The sequence below is a fragment of the Pygocentrus nattereri genome, chromosome 5, assembly GCF_015220715.1.
Source record: "Pygocentrus nattereri isolate fPygNat1 chromosome 5, fPygNat1.pri, whole genome shotgun sequence".
Lineage (NCBI taxonomy): Eukaryota > Metazoa > Chordata > Actinopteri > Characiformes > Serrasalmidae > Pygocentrus > Pygocentrus nattereri.
The window spans coordinates 26,287,240-26,301,273 of NC_051215.1; the positions used below are offsets into that span (position 1 = coordinate 26,287,240).

The window sequence follows — 14,034 nt, forward strand, 5'->3', positions numbered from 1 at the left end:
GCAAACTCCCATGAACCCTCCAGAATCCTGGAGAGGGTGAAGAGTTGGTCCAGTGTTCCACGACCAGGGCGGAACCCGCACTGTTCCTCCTGGATCCGAGGTTCGACTATAAGCTGGACTCTCTTCTCCAGTACCCCTGCATAGACCTTGCCAGGGAGGCTGAGGAGTGTGATTTCCCCTGTAGTTGGAACACACCCTCCGGTCCCCTTTTTTAAAAAGAGGCACCACCACCCCAGTCTGCCAATCCAGTGGCACCGCCCCCGATGTCCATGCAATGTTGAAAAGGCGTGTCAGCCAAGACAGCCCCACAACATCCAGAGCCTTGAGGAACTCAGGGCAGATCTCATCCACCCCTGGAGCCTTGCCACCAAGGAGCTTCTTAACTACCTTAGCGACTTCGGCCTCAGTAATGGACAAGCCTATTCCCATGTCCCCAGACTCAGCCTCCTCACTGGAGAACGTGTCGGTGGGATTGAGAAGGTCCTCAAAGTACTCCTTCCACCGCCCAATGACGTCTTCAGTCGAAGTCAGCAGCACACCATCTCCACTATATACAGTGCTAGTGGCACACTGCTTTCCCCTTCTGAGTCGCCTGACGGTTTGCCAGAATCTTTTCGGAGCCGATTTAAAGTCACTTTCCAAGGCCTCACCAAACTCCTCACATACACGGGTTTTTGCCTTGGCGACAACTGAAGCCGCAGATCGCTTGGCCTGTCGATACCTGCCAGCTGCCTCTGGTGTCCCACAGGCCAACCATGCCCGGTAGGACTCCTTCTTCAGCTTGACGGCATCTCTCACCTGGGGTGTCCACCACCGGGTTCGAGGATTACCGCCCCGACAGGCACCAACTACCTTACGGCCACAGCTACAGTCAGCCGCTTCAGCAATGGAGGAACGGAACATGGCCCATTCTGAGTCAATGTCCCCCACCTCCCCCGATATCTGGTCAAAGTTCTGACGGAGGTGTGAGTTGAAGATCAATCTGACAGGTTCTTCTGCTAGACGTTCCCAGCAAACCCTCACTATACGTTTGGGCTTGCCTGGTCTGACCGGCATCTTCCCCCACCACCTGATCCAACTCACCACCAGGTGGTGATCAGTTGACAGCTCAGCTCCTCTCTTTACCCGAGTGTCCAAAACACATGGCCGCAAGTCCGATGACACGACTACAAAGTCAATCATTGAACTGCGGCCTAGGGTGTCCTGGTGCCATGTGCACTTATGGACATCCTTGTGTTCAAACATGGTGTTCGTGATGGACAAACTGTGGTTTGCGCAGAAGTCCAAAAACTGAACACCACTCGGGTTCAGATCAGAGAGGCCATTCCTCCCAATCACACCCCTCCAGGTCTCACTGTCATTGCCCACGTAAGCATTGAAGTCCCCCAGTAGGACAATAGAGTCTCCAGGAGGAGCACCTTCAAGCACCCTTCCCAAGGACTCTAAGAAGGCTGGGTACTCTGAACTGCTGTTCGGTGCATAAGCACAGACAACAGTCAGGACCCGTTCCCCAACCCGAAGGCGTAGGGAAGCTACCCTCTTGTCCACCGGAGAAAACCCCAACATACAGGCACCGAGTCGAGGGGCTATGAGAAAGCCCACACCTGCCCGCCGCCTCTCACCATGGGCAACTCCAGAAAAGAATAAAGTCCAGCCCCTCTCAAGGAGATTGGACCCAGAGCCCAAGCTGTGTGTTGAGGTGAGCCCGACTATATCTAGCCGGTATCTCTCAACCTCGCGCACCAACTCAGGCTCTTTCCCCGCCAGTGAGGTAACGTTCCAAGTTCCAAAAGCCAATTTCAGCAACCGAGGATCAGAACGCCAAGGCCCACGCCTTTGGACACTGCCCGATCCACAACGCACCGAACCCCTACTACTGCCCCTCCCATTGGTGGTGGGTCGATGGGAGGGGGGACTCATGTAACTCCTTCGGGCTGGGCCCGGCCGGGCACCATGAGTAAATGCCCGGCCACCAGACGCTCGCTGGCGAGCCCCTCCCCCAGGCCTGGCTCCAGGGTGGGGCCCCGGTAACCCTGTTCTGGGCAGGGTACACAAGTCCTGCTTTTGTGTCTTCATAGGGGTTATTATGGATCACACTTTGTCTGACCTGTCACCTAGGACCAGTTTGCCATGGGAGACCCTACCAGGAGCTTTTGCTCCAGACAACATAGCTCCTAAGATCATTCAAGCACGCAAACCCCTCCACCACGATAAGGTGGTGATCCAAGGAGAGGACATATATATATATATATATATATATATATATATATATATATATATAATGCTGAGAAAATCACCACTTTCAGCACCACATCATGGAGGCTTGTGACAGCCTGAAAAATAAAATAAGATAAAACAGTGTCCTGTGACTTTTGATTCGCCGTGTGTGTGTATATACGCTCACAAGCCACTTTATTAGGTACACCTAATACTAATAAAGGTTGGACCCCCTTTTGCCTTCAGAACTGCCTTAATTCTTCATGGCATACTTTCAGCAAGGTGTTGGAAACATTCCTCAGAGATTTTGGTTGGTTATTTGAGTTACTGTTGCCTTTCTTTCATCTCAAATCAGTCTGCCCATTCTCCTCTGACCTCTCACATCAACAAGGCATTTTCGTCCACACAGCTGCCGCTCACTGGATATTTTCGGACCGTTTTCTGTAAACCCTAGAGATGGTTGTGCGTGAAAATCCCAGTAGCTCAGCAGTTTCTGAAATACTCAGACCAGCCCGTCTGGCACCAACAACCACGCCACGTTCAAAGTCACTTAAATCACCTTTCTTCCCCGTTTTGATGCTCGGTCTGCACTTCAGCAAGTTGTCCTGACCACCTCTACATGCCTAAATGCATTGAGTTACGGCCATGTGATTGGCTGATTAGCTGTCTGTGTTAAAAAGCAATTGAACAGGTATACCTAATAAAGTGGTGTGTGTGTGTGTGTGTGTGTGTGTGTGTGTGTGTGTGTGTGTGTGTGTGTGTGTGTGTGTGTGTGTGTGTGTGTGTGTATATAAATATACACACATGTATAAATTCAATGAATTTATTGCAGTAGCACTAACAGTATTTAATTGTGCTTTGTTTTGTGTCCTTACAGGGATGCAGTTATAAAGTGCTTCAACTCCTGTTTGGGCTAAAGCTGCTTTCCTCAGAACCACCTTAATGTAACGCCCAGTCAGAAGTTTCAAGCCAAGAGTATATATGTAAAATATTTTATTTTGAATTTTTTTTTTTTTATCTCACTCATTATTCTAAGGATATTCTTCTCTCTCAGTTTAAACACCAGTTTTACTAATGATGTAAAAAAAAACAGTGTATTATTTGCCTTTAATATGCACATCTATGATGATTTTCTGTTTCTTTTTATTTTCTCTTCTCTCTGATGGTGTGTAAGCGTTGATGAGTGAATAGCGTGTGCCTTAAAAGACTACATATTTAAGAAAATTTCTCAGTGATTTATAAAGAGACCGCCGAGCTTAGTGCCAAGTGCCTTATTTACTGTCTTAATTTCCAGATGTTATATTTGTATACTGTTATACTTTTATGTTTTTGTTTTGTTTTGTTTTTTTTTGTACGGAATGTTTGAGTCTTTACCAGAGGAAAGTGTCTAATGCCATACTTTGCCTAATAAACTCCATCATTCTCCATCATGTTCTTATTTCCTTACCATCTGTCCTGTAATGCATCGTTTAACGCAGTGCGGCCTACTGAATGTGACGGTGTTCTCTGGTCTTCGCTCACATCAGTGCTGTATGGATATGCGTCAGACTAGCTGTGTGTCACATATGATGGTATGATATGATGGCAGCCCGGAGGCTGTCTGGCTCTCGCTGCATCACCTGCAGCTCTCTCGGCACAAAGGAGATGAGCTTACATGTACCCCCCCCCCCACCCCCCCCGCCCTTGCCTTTGTTTTTTGCTGTTTTCCATATGCTCATATTTGTCGTCTACCTCGGAGCAGTGAGTGATCTAAACATGACCCAATAACCTAGTGTGGTGGGTTTGTTGTTGAATTGCTTAGGCTGGCAGTCTGCGAGTCCACAGCTGCCGTTGCCATGGTTACGGCAGAGCATGCTCCATACTGAGCAACCCTCCTCCACCGGCGAGTGCCATTATGTACATCACGCCTTACGTGCCTGCCATTATGCTGATGGGACAGTACATCCAGCTGTTGGAGCCTCTTCATCTATCTCAGTTTTGTTTGTAGGGCTCAAGAAGCTTTTCCTAGCTTTACGCCAACACCTAGACAAAAAAATAAATAAATACACTTACAGGCTGGTAAACACTTGAGAGCCTTTTGTAAAACAAAGACCACACAGCATATGATGCACACTGTGTGGTCTGCATTTTACATAACATCGTTCTTTATGTTTTAAACATGTTTAGCTTCCATCACATGAGACGAAGTATATATAACAACATTATGACCACCTCCTTGTTTCTACGCTCATTATCCATCTTATCAGCTCCACTTACTCTATAGGTGCACTTTGCAGTTCGACAGTTACAGACTGTAGTCCATCTGTTTCTGTGATAATTTGTTAGCCCCCTTTTACCCTGTTCTTCAGTGGTTAGGACCCCCTTGGACCCTCACATGGCCCCTGCAGTAACACTGATGTGGTAATGGTGTGGTAATGTGTGTTGCGCTGGTCTGAGTGGATCAGACGCAGCAGTGCTGCTGGAATTTTTTTCAATAACACATCAATGTAATGTAATGTTCACTGCTTTAAAGTGGAATTCCACTGAATTTTTCATATTTCTGTATAATTCAAGACTTTGATATGTAATGTTCAAATGGTAGAATATGTTTTCTTTGGGAACTGTCTTGCCTTCAACACCCTGCATGCATCTCTGCCATGAATACATTTCTCTACATTATGTTTTATACCACTGTTTCTCAACCCTGGTCTTTCAGTGCACTGTTTAGTGTTTTCCTTCCTCCCAACATTCCAAGGAATCAGCTCATTAACAGCCTATTGAGGTAAAGGCACCAAAAATGTGCTGGACAGGGTTGAGGAACACTGCTTTATACCCAAATCTTCTCAAAACTACTGTAAGACAATGTCTCAGCCATCCAACAGTGTATTTATAACCCTTTATTGTACTAACTTTCTGTGAGGGAGCTTTTAGGTGCATTGAGCTCTTCAGACGTCTGGTTCCTATCACCACAACTCTGAACAACTCTGACTCTCAGTCTCACCAACACAGAGCCTTTCACACCAAACCTCTCTGAATGACTTTGATTACATCTCAACAATTTAACTGGGCAGAAATGATGAAGAAATGGTGGAATTTCCCTTTAAAGCTTAAGGACAACATGAGGTTAAAGAAGTGCACAGTCATTTGTGCCTCCAGGGGAGGAGAAGGTAAAAGAGCAGGGGCAGAAACAGGGAATCTAAACAGGGTTGATGTGAGTTTAAGAATACAGGATGTGATCAGCTCATTGTGGATGTACAGTGAATTTGGTTGTGGGGCGGTTTTAAAGCAAACACAGTCATATTGATCTTCACTCAGTTCACAGTGTCTGGGCGACTTCACATGAGAGAAAAGCAGTAAAAGATGAGTGTCAGATCAATAGCAAAGTGGGGCCGGGCTGTCTTTAACCTTTCCTGTGCTGCCTCAAGGTCACTGCTGTAGCTGTAAAAACGCTTACTGATTAATGTACAAAAAAAGCAGAGTAGAGTTCAGATATTATTACTAGGTGTAAATAGTGAGGCTGGACTGATTCGTGCTCCTGCTGGGTTCAGAGGAGAGCCCTCATATCTTGCACCAGATAAGGAAATAAAACTGCTTGCTAGGCTGAAGATAAAGATTAAAGGGAAATTCCACCGATTGTTCAAAATCCCCTGTGTGATTAAATGGTTGAGATGTAAAGAGTTGTTTGGTGTAAAATGCTCCGCTCTAGAGAAACTTAGTCAGATCTGATTACAGTGGCAGTGACGGACATCAAACGTCCACCTCTAAAAGTTCCCTCACCGAATGGTATTTCACGAAATGGCTGTGAATGCTCAACCCGGTGTCTGACACATTGTTTAACGGTAGCTAATGTTTTGGCCAATATTGGCCTTTTTTAAATAATCTATTCATGGTGGAGGAATACATGAAGGGTGTTCTAAGGCAAAATAGTCCCCAAAACGTTTCGATTCCGCTTTACCACTACGTTACCATCATCAACATCGCATACAAAAACTCAGAAGTCGCGTAGGTTCTCTGACGGTTTTAGAGAGACGACAAATTAGCTGTATATCTGTTCTAGACATGGCGACCCCTGGTTCCTATCGCCACCGCTATAAAGAAGTCTGAATCTCTGCAATGAGCCACGTCACACCAAGATTAGAAAAAGTGGTGGAGTTGCACTTTAAAACAGAACGCGGTGGGAATCTCATCCGCCGGACGTCACGCTAGTGGCGTCTTCTCTGATTGGATGAAAGACCCCAAGCTCCCCGCCCACTCGCGTCAGGATGTATAAAAGCCCGGATCAGCGCCTTCCCCCCCCCGGCAGAGCTGCTCGGGCTGGAGACGTGGAGGTGGTGGAGGCGATTGCTGCTGTGTGACTATGAATGGACGCATTTAAGGTTTTTATTCGCACGTAGTTTCGCTGTGACGCTTTTAAGATGCCTTTCCCGCCTATAAACTTGCACTCACGGATATCGTCGCCGGGGAAGGAGCTCTTCAGGAAGAAGAAGCCCAGCGCTGGCGTGGTGCCCCCGCCTCCTCAGCCTCTGCTCGGCCACAAGGCGAAGGCGGAGAAGGAGGAGATGGAGAGGGAGAAGCTGTCCACGTCGTGGCCGGCGGCTAACCTGAAGCAGCTGGGACGCAAACAGCAGCAGCAGCATCATCATCAGCAGCAACAGGCGGGTAAGGTCAGCGCAGAGGGCGCAGCTCCGCACCTGGAGACGGACACTAAGAGCTCGTGGGTGACCGTGGCGAAGCCGCTGGGCAGCTCGTGTGAGAGCGTGCCCCGGTCGAGCTCCGGCGAGTCGACGGCGGCGGCGCCCCGCAGCAGCAGACACTCCTCGCGGGCCTCGCTGGGCAGGGAGGGGGAGGAGGTGGAGCAGGAAGTGCGCTTCTCCCTCAGCCTCACGCCCGAAGCCGTCCTGGTCATCCAGAAGCGCAACCTGGAGAAGCAGATGCTGGCCAAGCAGCAGAAGTGCTGCGGGTCTGCGGACTTCAGGCACCGCCGGGTCTTCCCCTCCAAGAGGTCGCAGGGCGGCTCCAAGGGCTCCTCCGCGCCCGCGGCGAGGCCGGACTGTCCCGGCGACATCAGCGCCATCGTGAAGATCTCGCTGCTCAACGACCAGCACAAGTACGACGACGTGGAGTACGAGGAGGAGGACGGCGACGTGGACGAGACCGTCATGAGGAAGTGCAAAGAGTGGCTGAAAGGCGTGGAGAGCGCCGCCGCCTTCAGCAAAGTGGACAAGCTCTCGGCTCTGCCGCACCTCAAGGGCTGCTGATGCCGGTGATTCGCTGGGAAAAGACACTGTGAAGGACTCCCTTGAAGGGGGAACTCCACCGGGCTTTGAGGGTCTGCACAGCTCGGTGGTTGAGATGTGAACAGTCGGTTCAGGGTGAATTGGTTTATTGTACAGACTGGGATTTCTTTAGTGGTTGTGATGGGAACCAGGGGTCCCTGGTTTGTTCCCCCTCCACCGTGCACAGATCACCATAAATGCATTTTAATCGATTTGGGCCCAAACGGTCATAAAACGACGTCGCCCATCAGGCCAAGTATTCATTACGCTTCATTACAGGTGGCCGTCTGGTTCCTGTCCCCTCCACTGTGAACAGTTCTCACCAAGTTTATCTAGAACGGATCATTTCACACCGACCCACTCTGAATGACTTTGTTTACATCTAGCGATTCAGCCTCGCAGAAGCTTTGAAAAGCCGGTGGAGAAGATCCCTTCAACCAGCAAGCACGGACAGAACTGCTGGCCCCCAGCTCCGGTGTAGCCCGCTAGAGGAGACGGCTCGGCGCCGTTCGTCCTCAGTGACTCTCACTGCTCTCCGTCTCTCCACATGCAGCGATGTCGTGAAACCGCTTTTTAGTTCATTTCTCTTTTTCTGCTTTTGCACTTCACCTCTTTCCACTCAGGTCCAGCTCGCGCGCGCGAAATGATTGGACGGCGCAAAGAAATGCGTGAAGTTGATTGGGCAGCGACGCGTGGTGGCGACCAATAAGCGTTCACTTTCTTTGTGCCAGGAAAACAAAGGCCGTCACAGACGGCTGTGTCTGACAGTCGAAGGCCGTCCGAGTCCAGAGACGCTGAGTCGACACCGGTTCCGATTCCGCGGGATGACTCACAGAAGGGTGTCTGACAGAAATAAGTACAATACTGATTGTATGACCTTGGCGAGGAGATTTGGAGAGAACACCAGCTAAACGCTGTTATGAGGAGAAAGAAGCCGTTAAGTTACTGTTGGTTCCTAATGGTTTCCAGTAGCCACTAATGGTATTGTTTTGACTGGACTGGTATCACGACCAACTCTAATGGTTAAGCAGGTGTCCTTTGACTGATTCCACATGTTTAATGGTTTTCTGGTGGGATCTAAAGCTGTCCTACAGAAGACTAGTGGGCTCTAATGGTAACAAGCCAGTTCCCTTTAGATAGCAAAGCCATCATGGTTCTAATGGTGTTCGTTCAGCAGGGAATTAACTTCCCTACTATTTAAAAAAAGGTTTCTATTGGTTCAAGTAACCACTAACGGTTTTTTCCTGATGAGTTGATGTCACAGGCTAAAGGACTTTAATGGTTTACCAGATGACTTGTGACTGTTTCCAGATGCGTTTGACGGTTTCCTACCCGTGGTTTCTGTTGGTAGCCATACAGGCATTCTCATCAGGTTTTAATCCAAGTTGTTCTAATGGTCCTTTCAGCAGGTTGACTAACGGGGCCTGGCTAAGCTGCAAATGATTCTCATCTGTTATTTCTGTCTTGGTGTTTTGACACTGGCGCTGTTTAATTCTAAGCCAGTTTTAACTAATTTTCCGTTTAATTTTCCACTTTGTCTAAAATGAAACGCAGCTGATGTGAGTCGAGCTCCAGACTCGACTCTTCATTCCCCAAATGCCTGGAGTCGGGGAATCGGTTCTCTTCGGGATCGACTCTCCAGCTCTACCTGACAGAAAATAAAAACACAATTTTTGGCGGGAAGAGAAAAGTGCACGAAAATGTGTTTAAATAAACCAGTTTTGTACAGTATTTATTTTAAAAGCATTAAGCTGTAGCTGTTGTTCGATATCTTGTCATTTTTTAATTTTTTTTTTTTTTTTTTTTTTTTTTTTAAGAAATAAAAAGGTTGAATTGACTCTGTTTTCGTTTTTTTTCCCCCGTCAGTCATCACCCGTTTCCATGGAAACGCTTAAGCCCATGCTATCTGGTTGGTCGTGGAGGGAAACATCGTGTTTGTCTGGTCTTTGTTCCCATGTGATGGTACTGAACGTCTCACTGTCTGAGAGCTTTGCGCAGGTTTAAAGGGGAATTCCACCGAGTTTTCAAAATGTTTGCGTAAGTCAGTGATTTGAGGGGTGAAGTCATTCAGAGTGGCGTGGTGTGAACTGGTTCTTTTGCAGAGAAACTTACTGACTCATTTTTTTAGTGTTGGTGATAGGAACCAGATGTGTACAACAAAATTATGGCCACGGTGTTTACTGTCCAAACCCACGTGCCTTCTGAGTCTTTTGTTTTTACCATCATCGATGTTACATAAATGGACAATATGGGGGGAAAACCTTTTTGGGGGGGACTATGTTAATTTTGTTGATAGGAACCGAGGGTCCCTGTATAATACAGCCATTTCATTACATGCTATCCAAAATCGCCAGTGAAACACGTCTTCTGAGTTTTTATATGTAGTTCTGATCCTGGCACAAGCCAGGAATCTGAAAAATGAGGTCTTTTTGGGCAGTGTTTCGTCTTAGAACAGCTTCCATGAAAAGACGAACATAAATGTACTACGTTTTAGATCAATCTTGATCACAAACTACTGTACAACTGTCTGACATCAGGCACTGCATTCATTTTCATTTCGTCTAATAACTACGTAAGGGAGCTTTTAGAGGTGGACATCTGGTTCCTCTCACCACCCCTGTAAACAGTTCTGACCTTGAGGTTATCTAGAACGCAGCATTTCACCCTAACCCGCTCTGAATGACTTTGTTTACATCTTGGCCATTTAATTATGCAGGAATTTCCAAAAAGTCGGTGAAATTTTCGTTTAAGGAAGCTGAAAATAGACTCCAGTAATCGTTTGGCATCGTTTTCGGTTCGTTTGTTTGAGCCGGATCCGAGTGTTTGGAAGATGTTTCGGTGGGAGATTATGTTCTTTTTAAAAAATCCGCATGTCCCGTTCTCATCACAGCAAACGGCTAATGCTAACTAGCATTGACGCTCATCTTCACCTGTCTGCTAGGTTAATCCTTGGCTTCTGTCTAAAGCGCAGTGGTTTTAGACTGAAGAGGTGTGTTTTAGGTGCGGGTATCATATTTTATAACGACGCTGAGGTCGAATTTTCCCAGTTCCACCTTAAATGATGCAGCAGTTACATGCTAACGTCTCCATTTAAGGTGGAACGGGGAAAAAAACCAAGAAGCTGGAGAGTACGGAGCAAACGTCAGCCACGTCGTTTTATATGTTATCATTGTTGGATGTTTCTGCCGCCTTTAGCGAAATGTGGAGGGAATAAATATCAAAAGAAGCTGAAGTTGTGAAAGAGAGAAGCTCTGAGGCTCGATCTGCCGTCTCTATGGCAACGGCCTCCTCAACACGCACTCGGTGTGAGTCGGCGAGCAGCGGCCGTGTTGGCGACTGATTACATTCACATTAAGCGGACCGATCAGATGTACAGATTGAGGTGAGTGTGATATGGACTGATACGTTCAAACATAGCAGCTCGACACACAGATCAGCGCTGGACGCTGGTCAGATTCAACCGTTTCATTTGTGGTAAATCTCCGCTGAAAGCCTGTTGGTCTGCAGGTCGCATCTGAGAGCTTTGAATGGTAGGCGTTCTTAAAGTTAAAGTCCACTGAATTTTTCCAAAGTTCCGTATAATTAAGTGGTTAAGACGTAAATAAAGTCATTCAGAGTGGTTTGGTGTGAAATGCTCCGTTTTAGAGAAAGAATTCAGAGTCAGAATTGTTCACAGTGGTGGTGATAGGAACCAGACGTCCACCTCTGTTCCCTCACAGAAAGTGAGTGACATGTTTTTGTGATGAAGTTTTGGTCTAAAACATCTTGTTAATCCATTATATAGCGGAAGGGCACATGCAACGTAAAGCATATACATACATATATATATATATATATATATATATATATATATATATATATGCACATACATACATAAAACACTCAGAAGACACGTGTAGTTTCACTGGTGCTTTTGGATAGTGAATAAAGTTGCTATATTTATGTGTGTAGACATGGTGACCCCTGGTTCCTGTCTCTACCACTGTAAGTTAATCAGAGTCAGTAGGTCAGTCATGAACCATTTCGTATCAAGTCTCTTTGAATGACTTTGTTAGCATTGCAACTGCAGAATTATGCAAGAAATGTGAAAAAATGGGTGAAATTCCACTTGAATGCCACAGTTCTTAAATTGATTTGCCAGCACAGTTCGCTTATCTTCAACAACATGACGCCGAAGGTCCGAGATGTTCTTCACACCAGCTCCCTTCCCTCCATCCTGGACTCTTACACGCTGTCTGAAGGCTTTGAAAAGGTATGTGCCGTTCCGGTCAAGATCAGTTTTTAAAATAAGCATTGTGAATTAGTCCATAGCAAGAAACATATTTTGCCGATCCTCTAAGGTAACAAACCTAAACGAGGCCTTTTCCTGCAAAATCTGTATTTATTTGCTAAATTTAACAAGCTGGGGAAAGGATTAGAACAATATAAAATGATAAAATGATAACAGTGTAAATGATGTGCCAAAGCTTTTGCACAGGCCACTTTTTATGCTTTTTCCCCCGATATATTAAGTTCATCAAATAAGCAGAGGCATCCAAACTTTTACATATGACTGTACCTGACTGCTAACTTCATAACATTACATACCAGCATGATAAAATACCCTACGACACACATAAAGCAGACAAAATCAGACCTGCTTTAAAATGTTTTTAGAATTATAAAGGTTCTAATATTTATTTAATAAAGCAGCCTTAAAAGTAAAGGTAATTGACTGTATCTTAGGAAATGTGCAGATGGAAGCATGGCTCAGATCCTCAGCAATTTGATTCTCAGTACAGTTGCCTGTATTATGTAGTTTATAGAGAGAGATGACAAAGGAAATACCAGCATTACGTGTCTTCTTGAGGTGTTAAGTCACCAGAACAGCTTCAGTGCTTGTAGCCTATGTGTAAGGCAGAAGAACAGTGGTATTAAGTAGTGATATCTGTTGCAATAATAAGAGCAATATATTACTGCCTGTAAAGTCACCTAATTAGAGAGCAGTTCAATCATAAAAACACTGTCAGAAGAAGAAGTGCTGCAGGTCAGCAATGAAGTAAATGATAGACTGTTTGTTGGGATTAATCTGGTTTGATTTTGTGCTAATGGTTCATTGAAATGCTCTTCAGCCTTCATCATTTTATCTACAACATGGTGTAAACTGTGTAAAAATCAGAGGCCACTCTTCATTTGTTTCATTATCAGTCAAAATGGCCATTAAGTACAAGGCATTTATTTTTCAGAAGATTTGTCTGAAGAGATTAGATATAAAACTGTTCACTTTCATAAAGAAGTAGAAAATATGTGAACAACAGGAGTGTCCCCGAACTAGAGTTCAAAAATGATTAATAGCAAAAGAGAAAATGTGACTCCTAACAACCACCTGGAAGACCTGGTAGACACCAAAACTGCCCCCGTCAGATAAACAACACTTAAACCTTTCATCTTTGAGAGAGAAGAGAAAATCAAGCTGCTTTAGATCTGAAAACATCCACAGGTGTTTCTGTCCATCCTTCCACTGTGAGAAGACAACTTAGCACTATGGGACTGAAAGGATGTGTAGCTGATCAAGAAGAACCTCACTGAGAAAAGGAAACGCTTGGGCTGGAGGTTAGGGAACCAGCCTTGCGACCAGAAGGTCGCCGATTTGGTTCCCTAAGCCGACAGTACATGACTGAGGTGTCCTTGAGCAAGGCACCTAACCCCCAACTGCTCCCCGGGTGCTCCGGATGGGGCTGCCCACCGTTCTGCCCTCAAGTGTGTGTCTTCACTAGTGTGTATGTGGTGTTTCACTGCACAGATGGGTAAAATGCGAAGGTGAAATTTCACCGTTGTGGGACTGATTAGGGTTTTAAATTTGTGATTGGGATTATTTGGACCTCTAAGACTAAACTTTCAATGTGAGGAAAAATATTCCTGCAGATTAATTGGGAAAAAAAAAATAAAACCTGAAAAATCTGATATTTCGTTGAGGCTTCTGTGTAAGTTTCTGTTACATTAGTTTTCTGCTTTTTTTCCTGATGCTGAACAAAGAATAGCTTGTACTTAATGGCTATTTTGACTGGAAAATTAATAAACGAAGGGTGGTCTCTGACTTTCACACAGTACTATATCTGTCCCCAACTTACAGTAAAGTCTCCATAGTAAATTAAAATGAAGCATTTGCTCAAATCTGAAACGCTTCCATTTACACATTGACAGCATTGCCATGGAGAACTCATTAAATTCAGTTAGTAGATTAGCTGGTGAGAGATCAATGATCACCATAGCAATGCAAGCAAACTGAAGTGAAAAATGGTTCGTAGTGTGAGGTCACAGCCCTGTCAGCGCCTGGCCCTCCCCCCAATTCTTGGGACACCATGCACACTTATGTGGAACTGTTGCATAACAGTTCTTCTGTGCGGACCCTCATTTGGTGTATTGTTCGTGTTCGTGCCGGCACAACTGGTCCACACATTTTCGTGGTTGATGTAATTCATTTTGTGTTCAAGTGCGGACAGCTCGTTGTGGAGCCTTTCAGAGCGGGTCTATGTGTGGGGTGGCAGCTGTAGAGAGTAAGGGGCTGTTTGGCTGGCTTACA

General features: G+C 45.8%; 3 protein-coding genes across 9 annotated transcripts in view; all 3 read left to right on the plus strand.

Annotated features, from left to right (window-relative positions):
* The window catches only part of sft2d1 (SFT2 domain containing 1), a 37,229-nt gene extending 33,582 nt beyond the window's left edge, over positions 1-3,647 (plus strand). The window contains exon 8 of the mRNA XM_037538707.1: positions 3,095-3,647. Within this exon, the coding sequence (XP_037394604.1) occupies positions 3,095-3,134 (40 nt within the window). The 3' untranslated portion in view covers positions 3,135-3,647. The remainder of the gene's footprint in view (positions 1-3,094) is intronic.
* Positions 3,648-6,485: 2,838 nt separating this feature from the next.
* On the plus strand, positions 6,486-9,244 carry prr18 (proline rich 18). The gene has a single exon (XM_017686676.2). It carries the CDS (start codon positions 6,612-6,614, stop codon positions 7,452-7,454), a length of 843 nt encoding a protein of 280 aa, XP_017542165.1. The 5' UTR covers positions 6,486-6,611; the 3' UTR covers positions 7,455-9,244.
* A 1,494-nt stretch (positions 9,245-10,738) lies between these two features.
* Positions 10,739-14,034, plus strand: part of si:ch211-130h14.4 — a 29,273-nt gene continuing 25,977 nt past the window's right edge. For 3 of the 7 annotated variants that reach the window (XM_037538914.1, XM_037538915.1, XM_017686675.2), the window contains exon 1: positions 11,404-11,724. In XM_037538914.1, the coding sequence (XP_037394811.1) occupies positions 11,515-11,724 (210 nt within the window). In that variant the 5' untranslated portion in view covers positions 11,404-11,514. The other 4 variants (XM_037538917.1, XM_037538916.1, XM_037538918.1 and 1 more) reach the window with 4 other exon arrangements.